The 21,175-nt window shown below is 40.3% G+C and overlaps 1 protein-coding gene across 2 annotated transcripts in view; it reads right to left on the reverse strand.

Moving 5' to 3' along the window:
- Nucleotides 1-21,175, reverse strand: part of RARB (retinoic acid receptor beta) — a 199,673-nt gene that overhangs the window by 65,732 nt on the left and 112,766 nt on the right. For both annotated transcript variants that reach the window (XM_068405542.1, XM_068405543.1), the window contains exon 2: nt 4,860-5,008. In XM_068405542.1, coding sequence (XP_068261643.1) covers nt 4,860-5,008 — 149 coding nt within the window. The remainder of the gene's footprint in view (nt 1-4,859; nt 5,009-21,175) is intronic.

The raw sequence follows: 21,175 nt of genomic DNA on the forward strand, positions 1-21,175 counted from the left end.
TGCTCATTTTGTATGGAATTTGTTTGCGTGCAATCTAGCAACACCCAGAGACTGGGGGAGAAAAAAAAAAAGCTTTCAGAAGTCTTTAACTGAGGTCATGAAACACACAAGTAGATTCCAAAACCCGCCTCTGAAATGCCACACATTTTACAAAATGGAAAAGCTGTAAATAAGCTGAATATTGTCAATGTATTGTATTTTACACATAAAAAGATGGACTGGCTCTGGAATTCTTACAAAATACAAGTGCACTGTGAAGATCACTTTGGTTTTGAGATTCTAATACATACACAGAGCCATTGACTGGCTATGACGCACATAAGCCTTTTGCAGCATAACACCCAGAAATAAACACAAAGCCAAGATGTTTTTTTTTAAAAAAACAGTTTAAAACACCAAAAAAATCCTGACTGCTGAATTCGACTGACCAAATTGAGAAGAAACTCAGGATACAAGCCTTCTGAAAGCTCCCAAATTTCAAATTTGGAAGGCGAGAAGTCAGGTAATCTAAATCTATGATCACAAATAAAATTTTCAGCATAAACATACTAAAATTAGAAAAAAAAAAAGCTTAAAATTTTTAGACAGCTCCTAAATTTTCATTGTGGTTCCTAAGTGCTTATTCTGAAATCCTCCAACCTCTAAAAACCTTAAAAGATTAATATACCAAAGAAGACAGAGAACAGTCCTTCCAGTGGGGGTCAGTACTGAACACTCTGGTAATGCATAAGACACAAGGATCACTTAAAAAAAAGGGGCGCTTAGAATACCGAGAAAGCGTTTGGCAAAGGAGGTTAGGAGGTTGTTCCCAGGTACCTGAAAGAATAAGGTCCAAGGATGACAGTGAGTGGGAAAAGGGGAAGGACAGGAGAAGGGACCGAGCAGAAATCTAACCACCACATGAGAAAATCACAGCAAGGGTTTGACAATGAAGGCAGCTGAAGGCAGATTCTGGAGGAAAAAGGACAACATATTGTGTGAATTACAATGATGCAGATCAGAAACGATATCATCATGGCACGATGTCTGAAAAACTGCCATGACATTACAGTTGGTAATGTCACAAAGAGACAGGATGGAAAGTTCTGTCTTCATGAACTCTGTGTCCAAGGTAGCAGTGAGGCGAGCAAAAGGGCACACCAGGGAAAGAGCAGGAGAGAAGTCAGAGATGGGGGTAACTTTGGATATCATCCATGGGTGGGTGGCAGGAATTTAGGGAAGACAAAATTTCCAGTGCAGTGTTTCCCAAACTGAGCATCAGAAAGTCACAATCACCATCCACAGCTCTTCATGGGCTCCTGGCTGGAAGGGTCCCCATTAAAAATACACCCTTTATGAGCAGAATATTGCCATGACCTCCCCCATTGGTGTACCATAAAACAGATCAGTAGGTGATGCTTTTGAGACAGAAAAACCAAAGAACTGAACCTCAGGGAACAGCATCAGGAAGTGGATAAAAAGCCATTTAAGAAGACACTGAATAAACAGTAAGCAAAGTAGGAGAAGAATCAAAGGGCCCTAAAAGGCAGGAAGAAGAAAGCCTGCTGAATCAAAAGCAGTCATCAACCCAAAACCTGGAGGACAGAAAGCTGTCCCTTTGCACTAGACAGAGGCTGCTAATTGATCCCTGTTACAGCAGCTTCACTGGAGCTCAAAGCAGAAAGGCAAAGGAGAAGGAAACAGAGAACTAGAAGAAAACCAAAGGAGAGCGAGCACAGAAAAACAAAAGGAACGGGGTCCTAATTAGGTAAATATGATATGAGCAGAGTTTTCCATTTGTGTTTCCCTTGAGAAACAAGACTGCCAAGAGTTTGAAGGGAAAGGTAAATGAGTCAGAAAGGAAAAAGGAAAAGACTTGGGAAAAGGACCTCAGAGCAGAGGGAGGTGCTGGAGAAAAAAGGAGTGAATTTCAGGTTTAACATCATGGAACAGAGATTGCAAATCAGGTGAAAAAATAAATGGTGGAAATAAGAGTGAAGAAAAAGAAAATGGCAACAAGGTCAGAGGAAAAGAGGAAAAAAAAGATAATTAATACTTGATTTGGCAGATATTTTAGTCTAGCTTCTTATAGAATGAGCTTTGTGTAACCCAGCTGTCCATAGGTGAGGTTGCCTCTCCCCATCCCAACAGCTTTTTGAACATGCTAGTCCGCTTCCAGTGAAACTCCAAATCTCAAAGAAAATAGTTTCTTTGAAATCGCATGGAGACGTGTGTGTTCAGGTAAAGGAGAAACAAAATTTTGTGTTTCCTAACTAGAATGAAAGGCTGTAACATGAATTCTTCTTTATTATTGCTCCCTGACTCACCAGAGAATCACCACGAAACTCCAGTTCCACACTAAGCAGAAGCCTTCAGTGAAACACAGGCTCTTTAATAAACCTGGGTTAACCATCTGAAGACAGAGATCCATAGGAGACAAGGCTTCCCCAGTGGCAGTGCTCAATGCTCAAAGCTTATTTAAACTTGCAAAGCCACTGGCTAAATTTTTGTATGAAGAAGGCTGGAGACAAAGAGAAGCATGAAGAACTGATAGTGGGAACCAAGGGCGAAGGTAGACTTGAGTACAGGCAGCAGCCTGGATGGTTAGAAACAAGAAGTACAAGGTGGAAGCTTTCTTATAGTACAGGACCAAGAAACGAATGTGTGAAAGAAAGTGTAGAGCAAAGATGCAGGAAAAGAAAAATAAACCAAACAGTCCAAATGTCTCAAGAGAAAAGGGTAACATTTTTTAGAGAAAGACTAAAAAATGGCAACATAGAGGTTTCTGAGGCTGTCTCTGGTGTTGTGGTCACGTACTGCTGTCATCCAGCATACCGCTTCTGTTGACCTGAAAGCTCAGACAACTTTCAACAGCAAATGTAGTACATGAGTGTCCACCAAAGGGAACACTAGTTGACTCAGCGGACTCAACATGTTCTTTGACAGTTTCTGGCACTCACTAAGGAAGTTGATACAAACAGTGGAAGATATTCATAAAATCCTAGTCCAACCTGTTGAAGAGTTAGTGTCAACTAACCCAAATATTACCAGTCTCAAGCAGCCAAGTTATTGCTTTGGAATCTTGTTATTTCTCATAGATTGACAGGTTTTGTACATAACTAATCTTTTTTTTTTTTTTCCTTTTAACAGCAGTTATCGCTAAGAGCTGAATTGCTCCATCTTGCAAATTAGCTAACACAATTTTTTTGTTGTTGTTGAATAATGGCTAACACATTACAAGATGGGTTTCTTCATGTATTTTGACAAGAGTGGTCTTGCTTTAATTATTTATGAAAATGCTTTGCAGTATGCCAATAAAAGCCCTACAGTATATTTTTGCATATTTTTCAAAAATAATTAAGTCTTAGGGACTTGTGACCTTTCTGCCACAGTCTGCAATTATGTCTGGGCTTAGAGGGAATGTGTGGCTGAGGAAATGACACCATCATTTGTGTGTTAGCATCTGAGTATGATGAGATTTCCTATTTAATGAAATCAGCTACAGCATATTGTTACCATTGCTCTTCCTAACAGATACTTAAATTTCAATAGTTTTGTGGCATCTAAAAGAAAAAAATACAGACACGATACCCAAAGAAAACCTCAATACCAGAAAGAGATTCTAAACCTGAGGTGAACTTAAATAGTTACTTTCAATACTTCAGCATCTATGGTTATAAAATAGGGGAGAAAGCAAACTCTAATCCTAGTTTCCTGCCTAATGACACAAACCCAGGACTATGATATTTTATGTCACTACAAAAGGCCAGTAGCATGGAAGAAGATGCAGGTTCAAAGGATGAAGTAAAAACGCCCAACCACACAGTATCCAAAAAATATTTCATATTTGTATGAAACATTAGAATATTTTTCATACAAATAAACCAGCAAAATACCTTTTATTAACTTATTCTAGTAACTTTATTTATATGGATGTAGTGCCTGTCACATTTTCATCATGCATTAGGATCTTCACTGTACTAAGCACTACATAACTATTTTAATTTGATGGTTTAAAATCATAGGTCTTCTGTTTAATCTTTAAAAAAGAACATGGCGTTAGAGTACCATAATGAATAAAGTTAACTGTGAGAGCATCTGTCCTATGGCATCTTTTCTTTAGGATTTTTCACACTGCCTTCTTCCTTGCACACATACCATTCACTTTACGTACACCTCTAATTATTGCCATGGTTTAGCTGACACTGCTTCTCTGATGTGTATCTCGTCTTTAGACATTCTCTATTTTAGAATGGCATATCGTACTACCACATCCTATGGATAGTCAATTCATGTTCTAACAACCACAGCACTGGAAAGAAGCTAGCAGATGTGCCAGCACTGTAGTCTGCCACGTTAAATTTTGCAAATACCAACCTGCTAAACCTCAAATTCCCAATCTGATTTGAGATTAGTTAGATAGTTAGAGACTATGCCAAAAATTTCCAGATGATCAGATCCTTTTTCCAAATTCCAATCCCTGGATATACAGAGGTAGCAGCACACAGAAAAAAGCCAGGCTGAGAGCAGACAACAACCATGTGAGTTTCCAGGGTATACCTGACCTACAGATGGACAGTGAAGAGTCTCAAAGCGTTTTCACTTTGTTCCTTGATTATCTCTGCATCTATGATCACATTCTCACGTTAGTCAATACTTATGGGAGTCCCTGAAAGACATACTTCAGCAGAAGTTAATGAAGGGAAATAATTCCAGGCACGATGGTCATTTACTTGGCTTCACTCATGAAGCAGAATTAATTCACACAAGAAAGGTAGAGGCATCTTTGGAGACAATCAAGTCACACAAACTTCATTGTTTTGCCCCTCTCTAAAATTAAACGTGGTCCTATAAAAAGAACGAGAGATGACGGCACTCACCTTACATCCCTCACAAGCACTGACACCATAGTGATATCCGGATGACTTGTCTTGACAGACAAAACAGGGCTTGTAAACTCGAGGGGGTGGAAGTGGTGAAGGAGGGCTTGGAACAAGTTCCTCAGAACTGGTGCTCTGAGTTTCAACTGCTACAAAAGAGAAAAGAAATATAATTGAATGATTCATGAATTAATTTTAAATAACTGATTATTTACTGTATTATAACTATCAAACTGGCCCATGTCTATCTTTGCATAATAAACATTTATTTGTCTTTCCTAGCAAAATTTAAGGGGAACTAAAGTCAGCCCAGTAGTGACAGGACTACATGCTATAGCTTCAAGAGCTTATTTTTAAGTACTCGAGCATTTTTCATGATCCAGCTACTCAACATCACAAAAGCTTCAGCTAGCTTCAGATATAGGGCTTGAAACTCTCACTAGGCTCCACAAATGGACAACTTTGGGCTTATGTTCTGGTTTTAGCCTATTGAATTGTGTGGGATCCATGTGTGTGTGCTGGATATCAACCTTCAATGGGAAACTGCTTGTGGCACGTACCCTTCTAATCTGTGCCTAATTTTGGGAGAGCTCTTCTACCTCTTGCCTTTTTCTACAAAAGGTTAACACTTCCAATGTGCAATTCTGCCACAGCAGGATAGCAGCATGCATCAGGACACACACAGGAGACAAAATTACCTGAACTCATTTTTTTTTTTATCTGTATAACTTGCACAAGCCAGCAACACTTCCTTACCTACCTTAGGATTCGTAACATCAGGAAACCTCTCTGAGAAAAAGCTACTTACATATTATGACCCCAGATCCCTTTATTGCCTTAATATTTCTAGATGGTCATTTGTTTTCAACCTGCTGAAAAGCCAGTTATCCCTTTCAGGGAAAGGACGTGAAAGCTCTACGATGCGAGATAAGACACGCGAACTACATCTTTCCAAAACATCTGCATTAGTTTTCTGTGATATGCTGTCATCATTCCTCACCTTTATTGTAGATGTGCAATACATTTTCATGTTTCACCTAGCCATTCTGCTGCTTCTCAGATAAATCCCTCTAACTTTTCAACAGATACACAAAAATGACAGGATCTGTGAACTCAGATCTATCCGGAAATATTAGGCACTATCAGCAGAGCTAAATCTCAAGAGTACTAACAGCAGGCCCTAAAGAATATTACTCAATGGAAAATCGTGGACAAGATTTACAGTACACGATATTTTTCGGATTACAAAGATGATACATTTGTATTAAACTCATGATTCACTGTCAGCTCGTGTTCTGCAGAATTCACAGAGGGCATCATGAAGCACGATGCAACTTCTGATTACTTGTGAGAGAAGGGCCCCTTTCTGCCATTTTTACTTGAGTTAAGCTACTATTATCTTCACGGACGGACATTTCTCGAGAAGAAAATAAATGCTAGAGTGAAGTGTTAAAGGCTCTGATTCTAAGCAGAGAAATATCTTTCCAACGGGAACAATTTATTTATATATCTAACAATAATGAGGCTGTGAAAAAACAGAAAAGTAAAATAACATGTGGCTCCATAAATTGTGACGTTAAGACAATGTCCAGAACTATAATTATCTTTTTCAGCATTAAATAAACTGAACCTCGGCAAACCAAAAATCTACAGGTTCCTACCGCACCAAGCAAACTTTAAAGAAGTTTTTTCTTAATGAAAACAGAGATGAGAATGATCATTTCTTTTCAACAGTAATTTTTGGTACTTAAGAGAGACAGAGTGCTCTGTTATTGATCTCTGCGTAGCCATCCTCCTTGAATCAATAATCTATTAGTACTTTTAAATTAAAGTTAGATTAATCAAATGCCCTTGAGAGGCCTCAAACATTCTGTGCCTTATTTCATGCTCGTACATGAATTATGGTGGCTTCCAATCAGTCTGTGGAATGATAAAATTTTAGCTTTAAAACTCTAATACCAGCAGACAATGCGTTTCGTATGAGCTCATTCAACTCTCCCAGACCATCTAAAAGGCAGTTTTTAGGCTCCCCATGGGAAAACAAGGTTGTGTCATTCAATAAAACAACTGCACTCCTGCAATCCTTCTGTGATTTCAGTTTGGGGAAAGCAGTCTTTGAGGAATAATACTGATAGACTTCTGCTTTTATTATGATCTCATCCTAAACAAGCACCAGTATCCAATAGTAGTGTTCAAACCATGAACCATATGTACAACAGAGCTCTGTCAGACACAGGCCAAGCACCAGGAACTTGCGATACCCAGAAGAGATTAAGCAACCTGCTCAGTTCATAAATACACAACACAGTCAGCAACTGAAGAGCTGAAGGTGCCGCTAGAGAATTTTTTTTCTGGACTATTTGAAAAGGTATACAAGAAGAAAAGAGCCAATGTAAACCAGAAGACCCCCCCTAAAACACCCACATACATATATATATGCACCACTAAAAGGGCTTAATCCATTCAATATAATACTTGCATGAGCTGAACAACTGTCTATAGAGTTTGATTTTTATTTTTTTTTTTTTTGGTAAGAAAATCCAGTTTGAGAACATTCACTTTCGATCGCAGGCAAGATGTACAGCTTTCTGGAGAAGGCTTGAACTCAGGTTACACATGCCAGGTTCTTACTCCAGCTTCTGACTTACTATTCTTCCTTGGATTTAGCCTTTTTAAGTCTTTATTTGAAAATGTATGTACTGCCAGCATAGAAGAGAAGAAATTCGATGCAGGCATCTGTAGCAACTCATGCTCAGCAGCTATAAAGTGTTATTTCTGTATCATGTCGGTGGCTAGTGGACACAGGATAGCAAAACCCACTTTCTCCTATGAATGTCTGCACTTGCAAGGTGGAAAAAAGAAAGGATGAGGGGCGGACAGTTGACATTTCCAGAAAAGGCATTTTTAAAGCAGTTTTACAATTTTCGGAAGAATTCAAAGAAAAACCAAAAAAAAGCGCTACTTCTTTCCATGCCCTGCTGTCTTGTCCTGCAGGATGTGACACTTCAGGGTCCCCACTCACCTGAGAAAACAGAGCCTCAGTGCCGTCACCCAACACCTGAATGCCGCTCAAGCACACAGGGACTCTCAAACAATCAGTCACTTCACAATTCCTAAGATGTCTGAAATATTTCTAAAGGTTAGATAAAGCAGCAGATAAGATCTTTAAAAGCACAGTGAGCTTTGTGAGAGCTAATTTACTGCCAGCTAAACCATGTTGACAGATGGACGAGGTATTTTACTTTGCGACCAGCTAGAAGCAGGCAGGCACTATGAAATGCCTCGCGTTTCGCTAGAAACTTAGATTATTAAGCTTGAATGTTAATGCACACTTTGGACAGTTGAGTCTTAAAAGAATAAGAAGTTGTAAAGTAAATGGCATTTCCTGGATAGCCTCAAGGGAATTTTGAATACTGAGCTAAGGGTCCCTGGTGGGAAGCAGCAATTTCAGCTAATTAGGGTGAATAGCAAAGTGTTGCATTTGGTCAAAACATTCTGTTAACCCTCGTTTTTGTTGGCACCAACAAGAGTCTGGATTTTTTGCCTCTTTTTTTTTTTTTTTGTGAATTCACTGCAGGAGTGCAAGGCACACAGCTCACATATATTAGGCAGAAAGTCAAAGGAAACGCCGAAGTTCAACTAAAGTACAAGTAATTAGAACCAGATTCTCTGCTGCTTGTATGTGTGCATTCGATTGTAGAAGTTATTTATAAGCCTCCAAACATTTGAAAAAATAACTATATACTGTAGATCATTTAATTTTTATGTCTCGTCTGGAAAAAAAAGTCTGCTTTTAATCATCTTCCAGGAAAGAGCCAGGAACTGGGAAAATGGGTCTCAATTGTTTCAATACAAATTTCTCTCTTTCATGTGCCACATAAAACTATACTATAAAATTAAATCCAAAATATCATTGACTCAACCCTCCCCATCCAATTTTTTTTTAATAAAAAACTTCTTTGAATTTGTCATGCTTAAATAGTTTGCATTGTTACGAGGGTTTGTTTGGTTTTTTTTTAAACTGTTGTTTGGAAGAAAGACAAGGGGAGAAGAAAAAAAAAAAAGAGTGAGAGAGAAAGAAAACATTATCGTGGAGACTTGCCAGACTTGACTTAGTAACCTGGCCATGACCCTCCAGCGAGTGTGTGTTTGACCCGGTCACACATGACTCTGGCTGCGTACTGTTGCTGGGTTATAAGTACCAGATATTTTTACCATATATACAACAGGTGGGGATCACAGACAAGAGAAAAGAGGAAAACAAAGTCTTCCCTTGTGTGAAGACTCCCATTTTCTTCCTTGCAAAGAAAACCAACACAAAGCAAAGAAGTTGTGCTACTATTTCACTCGCTGTGCTGGATCGCTGTTTTATCCGGGGGTTGATGGCATGGAGGTGGTGCGGGCTGAGGGCAGGAGGATGGAGGAAAAGGCTCAGTGGAAGCCATGTGCAAATGTTTATCAACGCAGAACGAATTATCAAACTGTAACATCGGAACCACAGTCAAAAATCTTTCCTCATAGGGCTGGGTATGCATCGAGGTTCAGCAGGGAACGCTTTTTATTACGAGCAAACACAATGTACCTGGATTAAAACATAGGCTGCCACAATAACTCCAGATTGATATATTATTATCAGTATTTTCAGAAGTACTTAAGAAAGTATGTTTTCCACATTTGAAGGTTTCTTTTTTATTATTTGCATCTTGCTAGCTGCACACATCTGCCTTAAAGTTATGACATTAAATATAAGTTATTCTATTTTAATTCTTGATTACAATTTTTCCAGCATTGATTTTAATCAAGTTCACAGTTCATGTCTACAAGACTCTCTAGTTCTTAAAAAAAAAAAAAAAGGTATTATTTGGGCTGAAAGCCAAAAAATCCTCTAAGTCTTCAGTTTTGCTGTTAGTCTGAAAAGGGGCATTCCACTTGCAAGAGGGACATCAGGAGATGAAACTTTATGACCTGGTTTCTGCTTGAGGGTGCCCAATCCAAAATGATCCCCTTCTGTTATTTTAAAAGCTAGAAGAATATCCCACAGGTTTTCACTATGTGCTGCTCAGGATTCCTACAGTATGATTAAAATAAAAAAAGAAAAAAACCACACCAGCAAGAAGTAGAAGTTATGGAGCTCAGAAGCCCAATCTGCAAGGTCTTACTAATGGACAAACTGCACAGAAGGTCACCTAAAAGGTGCCTCAGACCAGGTCATTTTAAGAGCCATGCCTAGAGCACAGGCTGCTGCTGCCAACAGCTATCTCAGACAAGGTGCAAGCCCCCATAGGCGCAGCTGAGTTGGCAGAAGTCTCTAAAGCTCAAGTGCTTTTGCTGTTACGACTCTTGTCAGTGAAAGAGCGATACGGACAGCTGGCTTCTGTCCCGTCGCATGTGGGAGAAGAGGGGTCCTGCTGAACTCTCCCCTCTGCCTTGTGAGTACAAGAAGCAGTGAAGCACACTCTCTGCTCTGACAGCCTTACCCTAATGAAGTTCCAAGGACAAATTTGACCATTGCTCCACTGCAGGCAGACACACCATCAGGACAGTATTTTCTTCCCCCACCCTTTCGCATCTCATGTATTTAGACAGTACGCTATTTTGGGCAGGGTCTCAGAATATGCTGTACAGTAACTGGCACTACAGGACCTTCAAACACTACTCCAATGCAAATAATGGTAATGATCATGATCCTGCCAAGCCAGAAGGTGTTTGAAAGAATGAACCTTGAAAGGCCTCCAGAACCTTGAGGGGAGCCATTACTTGCAAAGCAGGTCCTCGGAGCGCTTTCATTTTAACTATTTTAGCATTTCAGTGTTAAAACGCAGACTAACTTCAAAGGATGAGTCTAAAAAAAAATAAAATTCTTCATATTCAGCAAAAGCCTTTGCTGTGTGTACATCAAGTTATATTTGCCAACTGGAATGGGAGAAAAGAAATGTGTACTGCTTTTACGAGTGTCTGCTGCATCTCCTCCAGTTTAGAACTGGGAGAGAGCGAGCTGCATCATATTTCTTCGTGCCATTCATCAACAAAATTGCCAAGTTTTGATTGCAAATCTGTAATATTAACCAGCAGAGTAATGTAACGTAAATCAGCGGAGTCAGTTGATACTGATCTTAGCCATACAACAGAAGTACAGCCCTTCGAAATCTTTATTCATATCAGGTGATCAGGGCCAGGAAATAAAGTTCAGCATCCTACTACCAGCACAGTGAAGCTCTCCAGATTTGTTTGCAGCAAATCAGAAGACAACAGCATCTATCTTTTGCTTACCTTCTGTTCTAGTCTCATAATACAATTTCTATTCCTTAGCAGCTAACTTCTTCATTTGTAGCACAGATTATTATTCCCACAAATATCCTCTACCGGTTGCCCAGTGAAGGGTGGGGATTTTTTTGTAACATACTTTTCCATTATGCCACAATCTGGCCTCTTAATTAATCCATTTGTTAAGCATGCAAATTCAGTTACCTGACTTTACAGTGCCATTTATGAAGGCACTCCAGGGGCCCCACCTGCCAGTACATCTTCCCAGGTGACATTCCTGTACAGATCACAGACACCCTGAGCGGCTCCCCCTGGGCCCCGCTGTCCCCACCACGCAGCACAGCCGGCAGCGCTTCTGGTCCTGCCATATTTAGCAGCATGAATGATCCTGCTCTCTTCTACCTATCTGATCTACAAGCATGGTCCCTGCCACTCCAGTATGTGAATTTCCCGTGAGCATTCATATTTTTACCCCTGTAACACCAAAGTGAGATAAGGGAAGAGCTATTCTTCTTACTTCAGAGATGGGAAACAGAAGCACTGACAGCCTAAGAGCTTCATTTGCTTGGGTCTTAAATTCCTAGAAAAACGCAAGCAGTACCCAACTGGGATTTTCAACAGCAACCGACAACCTAGCTGTAAGCTCTAGCAGTGTCTTCAAAACATAGCCTTATGTGTCTTGCTCCAAATTACACATAGGATACATGACAGAGCAGGAACTCAGTTGAGTCTGTGCTCAGTCCCTCTAACACAGGGCCTCCGAAACACCCTCAAGTCTGGTTGTGCACCCTGCTCACCTGCCGACTGCAAGGCAGGCCAGGGCTGCGCGCCTTCTGCCCCCAAGAGCCACCACTGCTACTGGCAGGGAACTCCGGTGAAGATGATGAAAGGCTTGTCTTCATTTTCTGATCTCCACAGCCAGCTAAGAACCAACTTTCTGTAAGACTATCCCACCATATATACAATTACACAGGAATGTCCCAGCAGACAACAGACCTGCCTTGAGAGAAGTCCCATATCCTCTCCTGAAGGCAACCCAGCATCAACCATGCATGTGGGCGCTGTGTCCCACACAGGCATAAGTAACACCAGAAACTACCACAAAAACCTCTACTCTTGACTGTACTGTCCAAGCCAACACCAGCCTCATGTACCGCCAAGATGTAAGCCTGAATCTACCAGGCTAGTCTTACATACTGCGCACACGCGATCCGGAAATCACCAATATGCCCCGACCACGTATTTCTGAATGAAACACTTTTTCTGAAGCTGCTGCATCACTGTGTTATGCCCCGCAGATATTCTGGAGGGAAGTCATCATTGCAACCACCTCTGGTGCTTCTCCCAGCAAAGCCAGCAATTCTGGCAACTACATACTCTACACATGTATTTACTACAGCTAGCAGTAAAGGACAATGAGGAGACTGCAGCCACTCTGCAAGAGCACACTGATATTCTGTAGGTTTGCTCAGGAGGAGATTTTCAAACAGGAGTAAGGTTTACCCCAGTTTGCAATGCCTGGCTCTCAAGCACCAGCTCCACTAAACACAGGGCTAATATGTATAACTTAACATCAGAGATTTGTGTTCACATCGCCTTTGCAAAGAAAGTGATACTGTTTTTCAGGCTGATTCTTTTTTTTTTTTTTACAGTTATATCAGCAAAGCAGTTCCACATTTGGGTTTATCTGTCCGTGTAGCCAGAGAGACGAATTTACACCTGAGCAAAAGTGGAAGGCGGAAAGCTTGTCAGGATTAATTACATCAGGGACACGAACTGCGTCTGGTTATACCTGTGTTACTCTCAGGACAGTGAGACTTAACGACGTGCTAGTAACTGAGAACAGGAGCATCTTTCGCTAAATAAATGGCCAGGCAGACACCATGAGGGAGCCAGGGTGAAAGCAAGTGTACAGACAGGATGGCCGGAGGGTTTGGCAGGCACAGTGGAGTTTACAGGGCAGCAGCTCATCACTTTGTATTAGGAGCCTACCTTCAAAATGAAAAAGAAAACGTGTTAAATGAAAAAAATAAATCGTACGGAAAACTGAAGAAAAACATCCGAAAGATGCTAGCTCTGTAGTTTTTTCAGGTCGGTGATTTTCTGCCTGGCCACTACCATGCAAAATTGCATCAGTCTCAAGTGAAAATTCCATGTTATTGCAAAACTGAAAAATAGGATTTTCTTTAAAAAATATATATAATTGTGCTATCATCTGCGTGAAGTTAGATTTTCCTTTGCAAACAAACTTTTCTTAAAATTCAGGCCCTGTTTGCTTTACCAGTGAATAACCAAGGTCATATCCTCATCTGGAGTAAAGTAGTGTAGGCAAAGAAGCAACACAAACGTAGAGAGGATGAGAACTCTGGCCTCTTTATTCTTTATTTATGAAAAGAGTGCCCATTTCTGTGGTCTATTGATACAACTGTGGTGTTACAAATTCAGCACGTTTTCCCTGCAGGATCAAAAATAAGAAAAAAGGCACATTGTGGGGGACAAAACACTTAAAAATAAAAGGGGTATGATTTTTTTTTCAGATCTGTTTTACAGTGTTGTCACCCCACCAATTCCAAGAAAGACTCTTGACTTGTAAACATAAATGGGAGAAAACTCAGATCCAGTATCTTCAATAATAAATAAAAATTGCAAGGGAAATGAAATAGTTACTATAATCTCTACACACATCCAGTTATTTCACTAAGTCATAAAGTCTCCATTCATAGTTATTAAATGTTTTATAGTGTTTCGAGGACTTTTATCTTCAAATCTTTTCAAGCATCCAAACAGAAGAATTCAGAGTATTATACTAAAGGAACGATTTTATCCCTCAAAACTCACCTCCTATCCAAGTTGGTATTAGTTTGCAGTATTACTATGTCTGCCAAATAAATTTTTTTTTTTCTATACATTCAACATGTTCTTATGACACCATTCATCATTACTTTTTGCTGTAGTTTGAATTCAGCAAGAAAATGAGTGTTTTAATATCTTTAATCATGTAATACTATTACACAGTTGTTCAGTACCACATGGACAAAATAGAACTGTTGTGCCCTATTTGAAAATGCAGTAAAACTGACTTGCTGTGCAATACTTTACATATCATTTTATTTCTCCAATTTTAGGACTATTAATTCAGAGCATTTTGATCTTTAGGTGTTTTTAAATCTTAAAATTAATAGCGTGACTCAACAAGAGCCGATTCAGTGACCAAAACTACTTCAAGTAAGTATAGTAGCAGTTACAATGCTTATCATCCCAATTAATTTGTATTATAGCCACACTGCTGGATATCACTAATTGATTTATATACCCTCCTTTTCTATAACCACTTACAAGGGCAATTATGAACTCCATCACATATGTTTAAATGGGTTACATTAGATAATATCTAAAAACTAGACTGCTGAGCTTAAAATCTTTAAGAACAGGTAGATTCTTTGTTAATGGGTATGCTATCAATCCACTACAAATGGCCTACAACCTTTAAGGCAGTACATGGTACTAATATTTCACTTTTCATGGGCAGTTTGGGGTTGACTCCAACGATGAGCTCCACTGCTATTTTTAATTGTTTTTAAAATTGCATATTATAGGCAGCAATAAACACTTACAAATTAGTATTATACCATCCACAGCTTTCTGCAAAGCATGGTTTCTATAAACAAGTTAAAACGTATACATCTGTAAATAATAAGTATGCTGAATTTAATGAATAAGGGCACTAAAAGAAATTGAACAGTAGGGGTTCAGCAATTAGAGTAACTGCCCATTTTATTAAAAATGTATTGTTTCCAGCTTTCGCTTTAGAAGGCTTTTATTGCTCTGCTAATTCTAAGTTTTGATTTCCTTAGAAAAGGAGGTCTAACTCCTTATTTTCCTTGACAGCCCCCCGTCACACAGCCACACGCCTTTTTTACAAGGCAATGGACAACTGTGAAGCTCAGGGACTCTCATTGCTCGAGACCTCACTCTCAGGCCCTCGCTGCAGACCTTTTTTTGGCATTATGCCGCCCAGAGGTACGATTCTTTATTGAGTAAGGTTTCATCCCACAACGGAGCTGGGATGAACTCTGCTGAACCAACAAACCCCAGCAGCAACCCCCTGGCCTTTTCCCAGAGGTCACCAACTCTGGGGTGAAGTGGGCAGGAGAGCACGTGTCCAGCTTCCCAGCCATGCCGCTGCGAAACAGGGCCATTTGCTGAAGCTGGCAAAGCTCGGGGCCATGAAATGGAGCCGTGCGTTTCCTCCTGCCGCACAGCAGCAGCCTCCCGCAGAGGACAAGGCAGTGGGCAGACTGGGAGAAGCAAAGGTAGCTCCTTAAACCAAGCAGATATCCCAGCACACGTCTCCCATGCCCCTAATGTCATTGCAGTGAACCTCTGGGGTACTTCTGCTTCTATATAGGTGTTTTACATCCATGTAGCTTACTTCCTGAGTAAGTGTTAAGACTATTCTTTACACTAGCCTAATTGCATCCACATTGCTGTACTGCTGCAACTGTGGGGGTATAATTAAAACAATACATTATTTCCATTTAGACACGACACAATAACAGGAAAAAATGGCTTTCATCACTTGAGCTTATCTGCAACTAGAAGGGCAGCCAGACCAAAACTTAACCTTTCTGACATCCTCCAGCACACGTACATTTGCAACATCTGAGACCAAAACAGGGACAAACTCTGTCTTCCTGCATCCCCTCAGCATGCCAGACCAGGACAGGGTATTACTAAGAGCAGCTCACCTCAACATTGCTGATGCTAATGTAAGAAATTCAAGTCTATGGAACATTTAAGAACTGAGCATCATCAATATCTTTTGAAAGGGCAAATAAAATACACAGTTTATCAAGCCGTAATGCTTGCCTGAGGGGAATTTCAATATTTCTGAATTGAATACCTGTGGGGAAGGCACCATGAAAAAACTAAGACACTGCCAGTTTTTCTCTCCTTGTAGTTCAGAGTCCTTGAGTCTACGTAATATTTTATATCTTTTTTTTTTTTTTTAATAGGTGCATTTTACTTTCTGTCAGTGTGGTTAACCTGGCAAACTCCCCTCTGCCCCTTTCACAGCAGGCGCAACAGAAGCTGAGAGCTGGGAAGGAACTCGGTGTCCTAGGGCCAAGCGGTAGCAACACTGCGAGGGTGGCTCAGAGCACGCCTCTATCTCTGCCTAGAAGACCACAGATCACTAAAATAAGACACTCACAAGAGACTAGAGACAAGATGAATACTGCGACTGGAGAGCATGTTTTCCAATATCCTGTTCTCCTGTTCTCTACCTGCAGTGGATCTTCCTATTAAACCCTTGGAGTGAGGAATGCTCCTAATTTTACCTGTATGTCATCTGTCAGTATCGTTCTTACAAGGAACAGAAAAAATACACAACACACTACTGTAGGCAAACACATCCGTGCCAGTAGTATTTCCTAGTCACCCGGTCTTTCTTATTCAGTACCTACCTTCAATAGTGACTTTTTTTTTTTTTGCCCAGCTAAGCTGCTCACAATTGACTGCAATATCCCAGCCTTACAAACAGGGAAAATGTCAACCGTACTTTATATAGCATATGGCAAAATGGAAATACTTTATTTCCAAAGAGCTGGACAAGCAACATTCAGTCCTGACACCTGATATTCCAAGAAACTTAAGGCAAAGCTTATGCTTTGAAAAAGGGAAGCTACTATTTTCAAGTGAGATTCAATTCCAGATCATCTCTGGCTACTGTGTTTTAATAATTTTCAATTATCTATATTATGATTATCCAATATTACACATATGCATCTAAGTACATTTCACAAAACAAACATTTTTTTTTTTTTTTACGGGAAAAAAAAACTTTTCCTGCCATGTTTCAGAGATTTGGGCCATCACTTTCTGTAATTAAGCTCATTTTTACAAATGCTTTTCCAGTTGTCACGGTTGGAAAGATATGTTATTAAATGTAAATTAATTCGGTGTCATCTTCCCTAATTTGCTGAAGGACAGATTTAGTGCCCCAGCCGATATCAAAAGGATTCCGAAGCCACAGCAAAGTATAATTGACAACACACCAAGGCTAATAAATACATTGTAGATAGTAGTGAAACTGCCGATGAGACTATCCATTTCATTTTAAGGCCCAGAAAACCTCCAACCTGTGGCACTAGTACTTCATGGAGTGACTATGACAACGCAGAGCAGCAATTTTAAGGAATTAGTAAAATATAATGGCAAGGGGTTGTTAGTTAGAAATCATTGGGTTTAATTTCTTAGTATTTGCACAAGTCTGACAACTGTACAGCAGCATATAATTGCCCAAAACTGTAATATACCTAGGTAAGCTTTCCATAGAATAAGTTTAGTTGCTTTCCTTTACTTCCCTTTCTAAGGTCTGATCCTGTTTTGTCTCTCATTACACGGATCTCTCAGAAATTTTGGGAAAGGGAAATCTTATCAGTTCTTTTTCCACACTTTAACCCACCAGATATGACATGCTGTCATCCAAAGATGACAATCTATTAAAATAATAATTAAAAAAAGAGTAACCTGTGAACCCAAGAGATGCTCTTTTAGAAAACTTGCCTCTGACCAGTCTACCCTAGGATCAACTGCTATGGGCAATCCCAGGGCACTGGCAATCCCAGTGAGACAGGGCCACATTCCGGAAAGCTCTCACACCACCCAGGCACAGGGAAGACCCCACTGTTTCACAGCACCCCTGGCATTTGCAAACCAGTTTGCCTGATCACTGCCTTCTATTGTTTCCTGAGATAAGCAGGGCCCCAGTGAACAATTAAAGCTTTCAATAAATAATCTGTAAGCACATTCATTTGATTTACTGTTATTTGATACAGCAGTTAGTTTCAATGGGGCAGTTACTATTGATCACATAAAGTACTACAGACAAACATGAAACACTTCCAGAACTCCATGGATTATTACTCTTTATCTGCCACTCATCTGGGTTACTTGTAATGGTTGCGAAATTTAAAATCAATAACAACAATTAGTGTTCTGTATACTCTCAGGAATGAATCATGTGAAATATGTTTTGTTACAAAAATGAAAGGTTGGAGAGCTTACAAACGTGAAAGACTCTCGCAAGTAGTAAAACTGTAAAATAATTTCTCTTGGTATTATAAAGCGTTCAATAAAGAGGGCAAAGAAAAGAAAAAATATAGGTATTTTCAATCCACCTGCAAACATACACGCAATTATAAAAGGGTGTTGGTAAGATTTTCAAAGTATATTGAAGAGATTTAGGAATACAACTTTCCACTAAGCTGGTGAGAAAGAGGCACCAAATTTTTCCTTAGAAAATTCCACTACAAGCCCTACAATTTCATACTCAGTCCTTGACCTCTACAGGAGTTTTGGGTTGTTAACAACGGCAGGACTTGCTCCTATGTAGAGAATTGGAGACACAGGAAAATCTCTGGCTCCTCTTCCCATCAGCTTTTACTGGAGAGTCTATCACAAAAAAAACCAAACAAACCCGCATCTAAACGTAAGAAATGAAAGCAAAATGAAATCAATAAAGCTGAAAACTGATTGTAAGGGATGTATGTTGAAAAACACCTTTTTCTCTTAGCTTCAGATTCATATAAATTGGTTGTGAATCTAATGAAATGCATGGAAATAACAGTATTTTGAAATGTCTGCTAGAGTAATAATTCTAGATAATTAAAATGCAAAGCAATAAGAGAAATGGTTTATCATTAAACTGTAACCAGAGCTCTGTGTGAAATCATCCATTCAGAAGACTTGTTTTTCATCAATTATTTGTTATTTATCTGATGTAAATATAAGAAGGTCTAATTAAAATGTATGACTCCGTATGCAGCTTCTTGTCATTAAGACCAATGAAAGCATTCTGAAGACCATAATGAAATAATTATGTTTGCCTTTAAGAATCCTCTTCAACAACACATGGCAGTACTACACTAAATTAAAACATCAGGAACTAAATTTCTCTTGCATCTATTTCCATTTTCGCTAATTACACCCCCAAGCTTTCCAATAGACCAGGCCCTAAAATTCTTTTGAAGCTGAAACAGCCTAAGGAACAGCAGCCTTTTCATAGTAATGGACTCTGATGAAGAAACAAAGGTAATGCAGCCCTGGAAGCCTTAATATTTCAAATAGAGTTATCATGTGAAAATATGTGTTTATTTGAAAAACGGGGAAAAGATTGTTGGCAAAGAGCCAAATACGTGTTCCAGGGCAACCGATACTCTGATTTAATCTCATTTAATTGCGTCATTCCTTCCTCACCTCTTTTCGTCAGAGTACTTTCTTGCTCTGCACAGAAATTAAGAAAGCAAGCAAGCAAGCATAACAAACATGGCATTACTGGGCAGTGTCAATGTATCATGCTGTAACTAAGCTCTGCTTTCACATCTTAGTAAAGGTGGGAACGGCCCCTGCGAACAATTGCAGCGTTCATACTGGACTCCATTTCAAGGAGAGAGGAACAGCTATTTTCCCAAACCGTGTCCAGACATGCAGTGCTTCCCAACCCATGGCTCGTGCTTCACCCATGAAATCTTGCAGGACCTCTCCAAAACACAGAGAAAGGAAAGGATTCGGATAAGGAAAAAAAAAACACAGAAGGATGTGAGTCAGCTCTGACTTCTTGCAGGCAGCCGAAGGCTTCGTTTCAAAACTTCGGAGAGATAATGGATCCTTACTGGCGTGGTCTCAGAGAATTGAATGTGGCAATACACGCAAAGCATGGAAAGACGAGCAGTTCACATACCGAACCTGCATAGCATGTGACGATACACGCAACTAGAAAAACACAGCCGGAATGTGCTCTCTGAACTGAGGGAGGATGGCTGAGGTTCACTGGGAGACGAGGACTTGGGAAAAGTATATTCTTCTGTTAGCCCCTCTCATCAAAGACACTTTGCGCAAATATCTGAAAGACATCAGTGATTTGCCATTTGTTCTGCATTTTACTTCTTGGCGTTCAAAGTGTGGGGTGAAAACAGAAGGATCTTTAAGAAAGACAAGTCTCCGAGACTTTCCAGCCAGCCACCAAGGAGGATTTGACATATCCCTGATCCAGTAGCTAAAAAAATTTCTTCCTCAAATCAATGAAAACAGCAACCCAAACAACAAAGCAATGCAAAGGAATACTCTGAAAGATGGAGGGGAAAAAGAAAAACCTCCTCAGACTGTAAGTTGAAAGGCAGAAGTAGGAAGAACTGCTTAAAAACAAATAACCCACCCCCGAGGACAGGATCTTAACAACAAAAAAGCTCACACGTGCGTGACTTTTCGCCAGTCCTTTGGCTTGTGCCCCAAGCCAAAAATGCAGATTGGTGGATCAGCACTCTCTGCTAGGAAGGGAAGGTCTGTAGAGAAGATAGGATCCTTGATTAGAGCGACCCAGAGAGTTGGGAAAAAAAAAAAAAAAACCACACACGAGACGCAAGCTTTGGGGTGCACAGGCATTTCCCTGGGCCTGAACCAGGGTGCTGGGGAAAGCATCCGCCTGTGGATCAACTGCCTGGGTGGCCGCAGCCCTGGCCAAGGGTACGGTTTGGGCAGGTATCACCAGATGGCACTGTGACACAGTTTTCCAAGTCCTTTTTCTTCCTGTGCGAGTGAATGTCCAGTCTTGGAAAGACAGGCAACGCTGGTCTTCGTTGTGGGTTTTGGGGTACAAGAGGAGGAATAAACAAGGCGCTCAGGAGAAGGAGAGAGGTGAGTGGCAAAGAAGCTGCTCCGTCCCTTGGTCTCTGCCCACGGTCAGTCCCTGAGCAACAGTGCTAGAGGCAGGAGGCTCTGAGACCCCCGAAAGCCAGGGTACAGCTGCGCCGTGCCTGAACACCTCTATCCCAGATGGGTATTTGTGAACAAGCAAAATATTTAAATCTACTCAGATGCTGTTACATCCACTTATCGTGCAGAAATCTGGGAATCCTCTTGGTCTCGGTCACCAGCTGGCAGAAGAGTGATTCTGGTACAATGCTGGAATATGACAAGGAAGTCTCGTAGGAAGAGAGATACACGTGTTTGTATGATGTGCTGCTGTGCCACCATCCAGCTTGGTGGAGAAG

This window comes from Nyctibius grandis, chromosome 7 (genome assembly GCF_013368605.1).
Source record: "Nyctibius grandis isolate bNycGra1 chromosome 7, bNycGra1.pri, whole genome shotgun sequence".
NCBI classification, from domain to species: domain Eukaryota; kingdom Metazoa; phylum Chordata; class Aves; order Nyctibiiformes; family Nyctibiidae; genus Nyctibius; species Nyctibius grandis.